General features: G+C 39.7%; 1 protein-coding gene across 1 annotated transcript in view; it reads right to left on the minus strand.

Annotated features, from left to right (window-relative positions):
• Positions 1-768: 768 nt before the first annotated feature.
• Positions 769-13,400, minus strand: part of LOC110681191 (solute carrier family 46 member 3-like) — an 83,377-nt gene continuing 70,745 nt past the window's right edge. The window contains exons 4-7 of the mRNA XM_021856971.1: positions 8,026-8,294; positions 7,623-7,862; positions 2,089-2,329; positions 769-1,284 (exon numbers count right to left, since the gene is read on the minus strand). Coding sequence (XP_021712663.1) covers positions 945-1,284; positions 2,089-2,329; positions 7,623-7,862; positions 8,026-8,294 — 1,090 coding nt within the window. The 3' untranslated portion in view covers positions 769-944. The remainder of the gene's footprint in view (positions 1,285-2,088; positions 2,330-7,622; positions 7,863-8,025; positions 8,295-13,400) is intronic.

Raw genomic sequence — 13,400 nt, forward strand, 5'->3', positions numbered from 1 at the left:
GCGTACTCGAAAATCTTCAATTTGAGAATAAATAATAAACTCTTACCTTGGTACTTTTGACAATAAATCATTAATACACATTCAATTGACAACATGTAAGAAAAACTACACAGTTCGAACGAAATGTGTAAATTTCTGAGACATATGATGCACATAATTGGAGCGTGCCAAATCATGGATATTTACATGGTATGTCATGTAAACTTCAATTATATGTCATGTTATCCAGCAGGATCCTCTGTGATTACATGACATATAACACAAATTTACATGATTTCAGACTTAAATTTACATGACGTAATGTTTACATCGCATACATGAAGTTTACATGACGTGTAATCTTCATTATTTTTAACTGTGTAGTAATCGTTGCGCGCATCACATATGCCGTTTTCGTAGACACCTTCGAATAAACCCGGGATTCCGGTTAGGCGTGATTTTATCATGGATTGCATCACCATTATCGTCACCTTATCCCACTAACCCAATATCCTTTCTGTGGAGATATTTGGTCTCTAGTAACAAAGGTTATTGCTTCCCCGATGACCGCATTGGGCGTATCCGGCGCCGTTATTGATTTTCAAGCTTTTAAGTCTTGATTTGTACATTTTTAGAATGGATAGCTAATCCTAAGCCCCATTCATTAAATCTCTGTGCAACTTCGATTGTTCTAGTCAATCACGGAGCGCAACTACAAAACGGTCATCCATGAGCATGCTAATGCTAGTGTGAGTTTATAAATCCAGATTTTTTAGTGGAAAAGCGCAGTTTTTTTATAAAGTCATGTTTATTATATATCAAGTATCCTTAAATACAAAAACATCCATTGACGGCTCGACGATGAAATACTTATAGTTCTCTTAGAGGAGATTCTTCTTTACAAAATACGTATACCACAATCTTATCGACTAGAAACCTATCTAAAATTCGTTTGTCATCGTGCATCACAGTGTGCAATGTTCCACGTGCAAGACCGGAAGATCCTTCATGATTTCGATCGTTTCGTGAATTACTTCACCTTCGGGAGGTACATAAGCTGGGTTAACGAAACCGGCCAATCCAGGCAGTGAAGACTTCCTAACGGACCCGAATCTACCCCTCAGGACTGGTGATTCAAGTTCTGGCACCCGAGTACTCGCTGGACTAATCACCGTTCCGTTCATGATGCTATCGCCGGTGGGGATAATCTCCGCTCCGTCGGGTGACAGTTGTTTGTACTTTTCTTGCATGCGAGCCTCCTCAGCCAATTCACGTGCTTCCCGTTTGTGAACGCGGTACATCCATCTGAAAAAGAAAGGAAGAGCATATTTTCCACTTGTAAAACATTCTAAGGTAATTTTAAATGAAATCTTGTTTTTAATCAATGATATAAAAGAGCATGTTCATGCAATTACTTTGGCAAATTTTCCCGCCAAAAAAGCTAACTCACAATAAATTTGCAATTTCAAAAATATGAGTCGATATTTAAACCCAGCCACTTTTTACCAACTTTGACATCTAGTTTGGTGACAAAAATGTCACAGTGGTTTACTTTTGACACAGAATGTTTCAATCTAACATTTCGGAAGGAGCCCGGAAACAAAAATTATTCAAAAATTGAGTTCAACAAAATGTGTGGCAAAATAAAAAAATAAATAAATGGAAAATATGGTTTTTGGACTTAAGGTCAAGAATCCACCATTCAATCATCAGTTATCATTAAAAACGAATAACCAGTTTTTTCGTTCAAATTTAAAAAAAATCCTCATAAACATCTATCATCGCTAACAAGACAGCAAGTGTAATGCAATTACAGATTTTCTTGAACATTGTTTAAATTTTAAGCAAAAAAAAACTCTTAAGCCAACATCTAAAATTGTTTCTGGCATAAGTTTTAGCGTTTGGTACAATAATTAGGCATTTCACGGCGAAATTCTCTCTCTTTCGCTCTTTAACGAGACTTGAAAATAATGGTGCCAGTTCCTGTCAAAGTTGACGTTGTTTTCAGATTTCCCTGAGGAGGGAAAGAGAGCGATTTTCTGATGACGTCACCGTGCAATGGGCAATTGGGATAGGGCTTTAGTGTCCAATTCGGTGACGCAAACTTACAGGAAAATAATGACAGCAGGTGACGTCAGGGCACCTCCAAGTAGGAAAAACGCGCCCGGCAGTACATCGATCGTCGCTGCGTACACGGTAGTATACATCGGGGCGTACACCAGTGGCATCAACGCTTCAGCTACACCGAACAGTGAATTCACCTTGCCGAGCTCGTTACTCGCCACCAGTTTGGTGGCAATGGAGCGCATCGATATGAACGACGTTCCGTTGAGCATTTCCACCATGGGACCTGGGAATAAAAGAACAGTAGTATGGATTATTAGCTGATTGTTACAACTACAATTATTACAATTATTATTTGTTTTTCGTAATAAAATTCTAAAATTTCGAAAATACTTGGGCAAAAGTTTAGGAGACAAAATGATTGTTTTATTTAAAAAAAAAGTTGCTCTCAACATGATTTCGAACAGACTTTCAGAGTTCACGCAATGTATATTTTTCTCCTCGAAAGACGCAACGAAGGCGCTCACGAAGTTCGCGGATTTATTTATTAAAATCTATGAGAAACTGTTAGTAAGTATTCTCTGAACTTAGTTTGCCTTCGGAGCATTCAAAGCTGCTTGACTGTTAGAGAAAACACAGATCTTTGCAAACCTATCGTTTACTTTGAGACAAACATTTATACAGTCTATGGCAACTTGTATTCACCCTAGAACTTGTATTCAGCCCAATAGCAATTATCTTGCTGATACCAAGGCCGAAAACTCCAGCTTCGTTTTTTTCACCCATGTTGAACTATTATTATTTCGAAAATTTTTAACTAGTAGGTATCTAACTTTCCAACAGGGGCTCAGAATAATTATGGTTACAAAATTGAACATATTTGTAGTATTGTGGGAAAAATCAGGTCAGCTGCTTGAAAGGGAACAAAACTAGAGCATGCCAAAGTTGAGCATTTTATGATGTACGATTCTGTTTTTGCACGGGGGGTGCGTACCGTGCAAAAAAAGTTTGCGGTTCGAAAATAAAAAATAACGTGCAAAAAAAAAGAAACGCCATTTCTCAAAGTTTCATGCAAAAATAAGGTTTTGGCGAAAAATATGTATGGAAACTTTTTTGGCACGGCCGTGTAAAATAAAATCCGTGCAAAACAGAATCGGGTATATAAGAATCGACATGCGCTGCTATTATTGAGAACAGCACCGTATTATGACACAAAAATCAAACAAATCAAGCTTCTTCCAAAAGTTTCTCAAAAAATCCTTTGGGGATTTCATTAATTTCTTGAACATTCTGTCAGTTTCCTTCTTCGTTTTTGTTTTCCAAGCAATATTGAGAAAATATTCTTAGAAATTCATAAAACTCTTAAAAAGTCAGAAAAGGAAATTTTCTCAAGAGATTCCCCATTAAATTACTTAAGGTTTTATAAGTACATAATTCTAATAGTTGTACCAGAAAATAATCCTGGAAATCGCCCAAAATTTTGATCAGGAATTCTGAGATTTTTTTTTTTTTTGGTTCCACTGGAATAACTTCAGATATTTCTACAATAAATCATCAAACCAATCCATATTTTTTAGTTTTTATTTCCAATTAAGTTTATTTTAATTATAAGGGACCTTGCGTATGACGCTCTAGCTATGTGGTGAACATCTTTTAAGGTGATTATGAAACGAAGCCAAACTATGAATTTTCAAGTGCACAAGACTGGAGAATCTGACAACAATTCGCGTTGAAAATCAATCAAATTACTTGCTTGCTGGTGGTGACCAAGGGGATAAATTTTCAACGCGGAGCACTGTTTGGTTTTCAAGTCTTGTGGTCTTGAAAATTTGAGGTGTGGCTTCGTTCTATAATCACATTAAGATAATTTGATAGATTACTAGCGTAATCTCGAAACGATCACTGAGTAAAGAAATCCTGGAGAAATTTGTGGAGGAAAACTTAAGAAACCTCTGTAAGGATCTGCTGGAGAATTAATAATTAATGATTGTAGGTTTTGCGCGCCACTGGGAGAAGTGGAGATATCAGTGATGGAAACAATTGACGCAATCGAGGGCTGGAAGAGCGGAATCAAGCTGCAGATAGCTCAATTGCAAGGCAGTGCAGCAGATGGAGGTCGATGTCGGAAGGTATGTAATTGCACCGAAGCGGTGAAGTACCTGGGAGAAATGATCGACGATCGGCTGAATTTCAACAGCCACGTTGGTTACGGATGCGAAAAGTCCGAGACGGCAATGAATGCAATAGGGAGAATCATGCCTAACTTAGGCGGTTCAAGCAACAGTACGGGGCGTAACTAAAGTCTCGTCATAGATACTGAGATATGGAGTTCCTGCTTGGGTCAAGGCACTACAAACAAACCGGAATCTATGGTGAGGTAGCAGTACAAATGGGACTGCGCGGAGAAAAGAAGATGGACCCACCGGCTCATTCCTAACCTGTCGATGTGGATACATAGGAAGCATGGAGAGGTGAACTTCTACCTGACGCAGTTCCTATCAGGTCATGGATGTTTCAGAAAGTATCTCCATAGATCCGGGCACACAGAGTCGCCACACTTCCAAACATCGAAGAGACACACGAAATGCTCGGAAGCAGCGACGTAGGTTCAAACCCCGACAACGTCGTGCAGAAAATGTGTCAACACGTAAGTACGTGGCACGCGGTGAACAAATCGAGAACGCATATCATGTCGCCGCTGCAACAGAAATAGCTAGAGACCATAGGGCATCGGGCCGCGATCGAAATAGGCTAGATCCTCCGACGGGGACTAGGCCGAGTAGTTCGAGCGTCAATTAGTATCGGTGATAGATAGTAGGGGCGCCTGTGAACCGGAAGTTTCCCTCCGTCGGAATCGCCGGACCGACCTCGGCACCATACCGACCACCGTCGAGATCAATGCTCATCGGGGTGCCTGTGAACCGGAAGTTTCCCTCCGCCGGAATCGCCGGACCGACCTCAGCATCCGCCCGGCCAGCTTCGAGTAGGTTAAGTCCACCGGATATAGCAGAACCGACCTCGGCATCTTCCCGGCCAGCTCAGAGTCCACTGTCGGGGACTAACTGAGTAGATCGGCAAATGGCCGTCGGAGCACCTGTGAACCTCCACCGAAATCGCAGGACCGCCCTCGGCATCTGCCCGATTAGCATCGGTTCGACAGATCTTCCGCCGCCGGAGAAATCTTTGTTGGAGTAGGATAGATCCACCGTCGGGGACTATTCTGAGTAGTTTGTAGCGAGTCACCGGCTTGAGTCGTCGGAGCGCCAGTGGACCGGAAGCCATCCCCCAACCGGAATCGCTGGGCCGACTTCGGCACTCTACCGGCCAACAACAGAATAAGAACAAAGCGTAACGTTACCGGTTTCGGGAGATATTCCTCCATCGGGGAACTCTCCATCGGAGTAGGGAACTACGCCGAGTAGTGTCGACCACGACGAATCGACGGTTTTGGGTCGTCAGATCGCTTGCGTACCGGAAGTCAGCCCTCAATCGGAATCCCAAGACCGACCTCGGCATCCAACCGCCTGAAGAGCATGACGAGCAGCGCAGTAAACATTTGATTTTTCATATTAAAACATTAAAAATGGATACGATTTTAGCATTTTAGATTAACCAAGCATGGGAAAATTCACTCACTCACCCGAACGCTACCGATAAAAAGAGCAAATTATCTGCGGACACCGAATACTCAGTAACAACTGAACGCTACTAAGGTGAGTGCAATCCCGAAGAATCGCAAAAAATTGAGATAAACCGAAAACTAAAAGACTCACGGTGCGGAGAGAGTATCCGCTCTGGGAAACACAAAAGAACGCGTTCAGCTGAATGTATGGATTTCGCGCTCACTGAATCATTCCGCCGGGTGTCTTTCCAGTGTGCGCTCATCAGCACTCAAACGCGAATGCCACTGTATATAATCATTCGCTACCGCATTCGAATGCCTTCGGCCACTATTTGATGTTACTGAATCGATTCAAATTTAATATGTCGAATCTATTCACCGATTAAATCGAATCGGTTGAATCGATGTGTTTGAATCGATTCAAATGTAAAGCTCATATTAAAATTTAAAAAAAAAGCAAGCTTTCAAAATAAAACCAAATGAAATTGCATATGATTGTTAAATTCCTCTGATTGAATAACGTTTAAAATTAAAAATTGTATATTGAACACTTCAAGGCAGATTCAAAACTTTGTCAATTCATTGAAAAGTTATAATCAATTACATAATTTTGCTCCTAACATCGATTCAAAAAATCGATTAATCGGAACAAAAAAATCGATTTTCGGAACATCGATTCAAAATCGCCCATCGCTATTCGACACACGGAATCAATGGTGAAACATTCTATGTATTGCCGATTTTGTCTAACTTGTCGCTCGGTGAAGAAGTAGAAAGCTCATTGGAAATTTAAACACTGATCTTGGTTGGAGAAACGTAAACCTTGCCCTGCGTGTGGAAATGAGTGAAGCTAACGCAATAATGGAGTGAGTGTTTCCTACGCTTGAGACTGATGAATAGCTTTGCCGAAAACTTAAATATTTCAAATCACCAGAATTTAGAATTATACTAAAATCTAGTTATACAATTAATAGTCGCTTAGGGCAATCAGAAAATCATGTTCGTTAGCTAGCGCCATCATGCGGTAAAATTCCTAATCAATGTGTAATATACTTAGTAGCTTTTGCAAATCTTCACCGAAAAAAGTAAAATGTTATACAGAACTCCTTATTAGATACAGTCGCCTCTTCACATCTCGATATCGAAGGGACCATTGAGATACGGAGAGATCGAGACAAAGAACAAATTTTTGATGAAAACTAGATTGAGAAACACTCCGTTGCCAAGAAAGTAATACACAAACAAACGTCATTTTGCACTCCTTATTTGTTTTGAATCACAAAACATTGGTCTAGTAACCTTCGATATCGGTTATATCGACATACGGAGAGAAAATTGAGAACGAAAAATCATCAGAAACACATCGAGATATGGAGATATCGAGATAAGGAAAATATCGAGATATGGAGAGTGAAAATGTATGCAGACTGTAGGGACTTATGAAATCATCGACATAGGGAGAGATATCGAGATGTAGAACATCGAGATGTGGAGAGTCGACTGTATAAGCGTCTAAAGTTTTAGAAAATCGCTGTTTTAGAAATATTTTCACAATAATCACTCCTCGCGATGAAGCATCCCCCTATCGAATGTTTATATTCTCTCAATAGAGCTCAATTAGATTTGTTCTCCAGAACTGCAGAAAAAAACGGAAATCCGTTCAAATTAGATGAAGTTATAGCGATTTGAATATGGAATCAATTTGACCGCAAAACACATACAACGTAACTTTTTTTCGCACAGACAGAAGGTTGATGAAACGATATAAGTTCTCTGTGATATAAGTGTACGAATGTGTAGGCAATATACATACATTTTACATGCAGCCTAATATAACTCCAAAATTGAACTCTTATACCGTATCGTAAACGATTATGTGTACTAAGTATGTTTTTCATAGCAGCCGTTTTGGTTATTTCTATTATTTATTTATCGTCATACTACACAACCGTCTTACCTAGATACAGCTGCCACGTGGTCGCAGCAAAGGCGTACACGAAGCTGGACAGTATCTTCGACATACAGGACATCACCCCGATGAGAGCATCGTCTATCTTCAGCAGATGTGAAAATACACCCACCGAGAATATGGTCCCAATCAGACCCGTCAGCATTCCGTAGCTGGAGAAGAAGCTGAACTCTACCTCGCTCCAGTTGAACTTGTACCGCGTGAACAGATAAATGACGGACATTTCTCCTGCAAAATAGAACACAAAGCCAAATCAGGTGGGTAGTCGCAACTCGGCGCATCGTGCGCTTCATTAGCCTAGATTGCTTCTAATAACTTGACTCAGTCGCTAGGCTGATAAATTTAGCGCTTCTTTATGCGTTCCCGTTGTTCAGTTCTAATTGAAACGCACCGTGCAGCGGCCCGATGACAACCATGACTACAATCATTAGCATTATCACTCGGAGACGGCGTTGGCGTTCGCCCTTCTTGAAGGCCACCCGGAAGGTCTCCATCACGTGTTCCTTATCGAAGAAGTCGAGCAGCATGTTCTTCTCCTTGGCCTTGAGGCGGTCTTTTTCGCTGACAATGTCCACCTCCGGCAGGAAGAACACCCCGTAGAAGAACGCAATCAGGTAGAGGGTGGCCGAGATGGAGAATATCCCGTAGAAGCCGATTTTCCTGCGATGATTGAAATGTATTTATTAAACGGTGAGTAATATTGAAAGAAGTACGTGCCAATGTCACTAACTGTACGTTTGATGCATAGGCAGTAAATCATTGTTGGAAGACGCTTGAATAAAGCAAGCCGTAGTGTGCATCGCATACTTTCGTACTAAATATGCTGACGATTTTTTTATTAAAATACCTAGAACACTCTTTGGTGTAAGTAGAATTTCGTTTGCGATCCTTCTTGAATTTAAATTTCTAAAATATACCAGGAACTCAAAAGTGTTTATTTGAGGCTGATATTCTGTAAAACTCATATCGCATACGAGGTGAATAGTCAGAAAATAATTCTGATAGAAATTTCATTGCTATTACATCACGAGGCTTATTTATAATCTCAATGTGACTGTTATGCGGTTATAATTACCAATGTGACAAAACAACTTGGTATTTTTTTCGAATTTTCTAGAACAATCTCACAGATTTTAGTAAGTTGATCGAAAGTATTTATCATTTGATGACTCTCCAATGGGTGCGGCTTATTTTTCAAAAGTTCTCAGAACCAAAAATTCGTATGCTCTACTGAATTCAAATCACATTAAAAGAGAAACCTCAAAATATGAGCCAAAAATATTAACATTTGGAGGTGGCGCAAGCGTCTTGAATGTGAATTTTCAAATTATGAAAAATGACCTTCAGTGAAATAAACATAACTTTGTTATTTTTCAACCGATTTTGAAACTTTTAGCACAAATACCTTCAAAATTAAATTTGTAAAACTTTGTAGAACATCGAATTTGTCTATCATCAAAACTAGTCTCAGTTAAAAATACTTTTATCCAAATCTTTCCTCATTTTACTTAAAAAAATCATTTGTGTTTGACCATAACTACATAAGTACACAATCGTTTCCGAATCTTTTTACATGTTTGTAAAGCAAATTTATTTGTTTTTAAACTGTTCATACAACACATTTTTCTAAAAAATGGCTTTGACTTAGTTATTCAACAAAAACTACCCAAAAACATGATTTTTCAATGAAAAAAATCAAATTTCTTTTGATTATTTAAGTTTTTCGCCGGAAATTGCATTTTTTCTATTAAACTTAAATTTATAAAGCATTGCCTTAATTACGAATTGAATAATGCATATATATTTTACATATGCAAACATATTTTTGTTGCAAAATTATTTAAAAATTGGTGCAAACTCATTCACACATTCACACAAACACATTCATTCAAACGGTCCCTTTGGAAGGGAAGTAAATCCGTTGGTCCCGAGATGAACTAGCCCAGGGCTAAAAATCTCGTTAATGAAGATAGAAAAAAAAGAAGAGAGTTGAAATTTATAAAAAATGAGTGAAAATTTGGAATAAATTACTTGTAACTAAAACAATTTTTGATTTAAGACAAATTTGATGTTCTATGGAGTTTTCATAAATTTAATTTTGAAGGTATTGATGCTAAAAGTTTCAAAATCAGTTGAAAAATAACAAAGTTATGTTTACTTCACTGAAGGTCATTTTTCATAACCTGAAAATTTACCCTCAAGACGCTTGCGCCACCTCTAAATTTTAATATTTTTGGCTCAGATTTTGAGGTTTCTCTTTTAATGTGATTAGAATTCAGTAGAGCATACGAATTTTTGGTTTTGAGAACTTTTGAAAAATAAGCCGCACCCTACTCTCCATGGTATTAACTCCAATTTGTCAAAAATGTCGAATGTGACTGTTATGCAGTTATGGGCAGTTTAGGTGTGCTTAGAATAGGGTCCTAAAGGCCTGTCCCAATTTTAGTGCCAAACGCTTAAGTTTAGGTCAAAAACACATGTTTACTAAATTTTTTAATGTTTTTCTTTTGTTTAAGCCCAAAAAATATTTTTTTAGATTTTGTCACACTCCTTGGCTTAAACTCAAATTTTGGGTGTATTTTGCTTTCCGTGTTCCTTCCGAAATGTCAGATAGGAACAACCCCAGTGTTAAAACTAAAAGTCCTGTGGTGTTTTTGTCGATTAAGCGAACGTCAAACATGATCAAAAGTGTCAAGGTTCATTTATGAACCCAATTTTTAAATTAAAATTTAAATATGATATAGCCGTTATTTGAGCTTAATTGCTAAAATAGTTGCAGTAATATGCTCTTTCGTGTCATTAAATAAAAACAAGATTTTATTAAACATTTTAGGACCCAATTAACTTCAACATACCCTCGAGGAAGAATTGTTTATATTTATCTAACTAATCCATTTATTAATCATAAAATCTGCGTCCGCTTTGAAGCATCAAATCAAATCAACTGTTATCCCACTCGGGTCTACTGAGCGGCAAACAATCAATTTCGTGCTACTTTTATCAAATATTTCCCAGCCAGAGCGGTTACAGTAATACGTATTTTGGTAAACCAGTGGCACGCGTCCCAAACACGCCAAGCGCCGGAAACAATAACCATCCCAAAATGCGTATCAAACCGCACCGTCATGTACGAGATCGGCATATTAAGTAGCGAATGCACGCAATGCCCAATGAGGATTCCCAAGGAACACACATATAAAAATTGAGACAAATGAACTGTTTTATTATCAGATTTGGTCATATATCAACTAATATAGGACAAGTGTACAAGTTATGGCCATAGTGGTTCCATATTTCGCGTTATAAATTATTGTTTGCAAATGTTGACTTGATTTCCGTCTTTAAGTAGTAAGATAGCAAATACAGTTTGCTGTCGAAACATGCACAATTTGAAAGCATTCTAAATTTCGTACATGTCAAAATATGACCATAGCAGGTACACTTTCCCTACCTAAATTGTAACATCTGTGTTTTGCCGGGGTTACAGCTTCAATGTAACTGAAATGTTCAAATGAAACAAACTAGTGAAAACCGCAAAATATTCTACCGTGGATTTTTTGAAATATCGTATTTTGAAGGTTATCATAGTATGAATAACGAATATGTAACATATATTTTATTTTGCATTCTCAAACAATAATATAGACGTTGTTACGGTGAATACGGCCGTCGCTCTGAGTACCCCTCGGGAAAGCGATAACGCATCGCTTCAGCATATGTCAGCTGGCATGACATCTCTGGGCGACACTTCGAAGTGTAAGTAAAGATCTAATCGATCGAGTGAGGAGAATACAAAATACTAGCCAGATACAGATTAAGAGTCATTAGAGAAGAATTGAGGATTAAGCCTAAAAGATTATAAATTACCCGAATTAGTGAAATTTTCGCAAAAATCTTTATTGTAAGTAAACGATGAATTACATAAACATAACTCCGAAGATGAACTGAAGAAACGAATTGTTTAAATAGGTCGCATTCTTGCCGGTACTGCCAAGGGCTACATGATTCAGCATATTGGAATTTGAGGATTTGTTTAGAAGTAAGTGATACTTGTATACATAAGGATAAGAGAGGTTAACCTTGGAATTATTCTAGTAAAACGATCTTGAGCTGTAATTTCAAAACTGTTGGTAGATCTAAACAGGAGCGCGGACCTAATTTGTAAGTCTAGCAACTTTCAATGGTTTACATAATTTTCTAATAAATTTTGCATAGCTTTTAGCGCATTGAACCACCCCTATCACCGGTGTTTCAGCTTAGAAGACTCCGAATCCTCCTACGCCAACAAACTAAAAGAAATTAGCCATTATGCCAAGGAGTACTCGCAGTGCGCCCGGAGGCACACCACACTGTATGGCTTGTACCGGGCCAGAAACGATGAGAATGGTTTCATGCTGTCAATGTGGAACATGGTGGCACTTTGAGTGCGTAAACGTGAACGAAAGCATCGCTGCACCAGATCGCCCATTCTTCTGCCCCCATTGCCAGAAGCCTTCACCGACGATTCCACCCCAGCTGAATCCAACATCCGAAGTTAGCGGCAGAAAAACGGTCAGTTTATCCGGAGTTTCATCCACCTCCAGCGTAAGAGCTAAGAGGGCTCGCCTACAACTGGAAAAACTCGAGGCAGAAAAAGCTCTAATGGAGAAACGTTTAGAGCATGCACGTCGAGAGCAGATCATTAGGCATGAGCAGGAGAAACTAATGCAGGAAGCTGAGATCGAGCAAGCCCGCTTAAGGATGGAGCAAACCATCATTGAGGAAACTTTCCGAGTTAGGGAGGAGGAATTGATGGATGAGGAGAGCGACGGGAGGAGTGTTTCATCCGAGCAGACGAGTATCAGCAAAGTGCAGCAGTGGCAGACAAAGCAACCCTACATTGCCCGCACCTCAACGATGACGGAAACTGCACCCAACGCCAACGGGATGGTCCATACACAAGTAGCACTCACAATTGGTGAACAAGGTAACATTGTAGGCGAGGCGATAGAAGGTAGGCTAGGGCCAGTAAATCAACCTAACGTTGAGCCATTGCTAGGAGGCATAATTGATAGGACAGCTAGTATGTTGGGAACCAGTGTACAGAGGGATTCCATTGCTTGCGTTGACATTTCGAGTCCTAATATTGCCATGTCACGTCTGCCTGATAAGCGAAACGCGGAAAATAATGTTCTTCAAATTCCGGTTAGTATGTCGTTTAAACCACAAGGTCGTTCTTCGCTGGCAGAATCAAAGTTACCCGCGAGCTCGTCGGTTCTCGTTCCGCATCCTATCGGTCGAAATGAAGCGAGCAAGTCTAGTGGAAATGTGAATTTCTGTGATCGAGTGAACCATATTCACGGTGGTATTGATGTGCATCAACAGCGTCCGAATTCGCCAAATCTACCGGCACCTGGTTGCAGAGCTCCGTTACCGCGTCCCCGGCGAATAGAGTCATCGTGCCCGCCTCACCAAATGAGTCCCGATGATCCGATGCGCTTTCAGCCACCACCTCCAACACAAGTGGTCCCAGGATGTGCGATTGGAGACGAACAACGAAGGCCGAACCATCCGTTTTTCGTCGATAATCAACAAGTCCAACATTGGGGTCCAACAGCACAGCAACTGGCAGCCAGACATGTGATGTCGAAGGAGTTGCCGTCCTTCTCAGGCAACCCGGAGGATTGGCCGCTTTTTATCAGTTCATTCAACAATACAACTCAAGCTTGTGGATATTCGGAGGCGGAGAATCTTGCCAGATTACAGCGGTGCTTAAAGGGACATGCT

This window comes from Aedes aegypti, chromosome 1, assembly GCF_002204515.2.
Source record: "Aedes aegypti strain LVP_AGWG chromosome 1, AaegL5.0 Primary Assembly, whole genome shotgun sequence".
Lineage (NCBI taxonomy): Eukaryota > Metazoa > Arthropoda > Insecta > Diptera > Culicidae > Aedes > Aedes aegypti.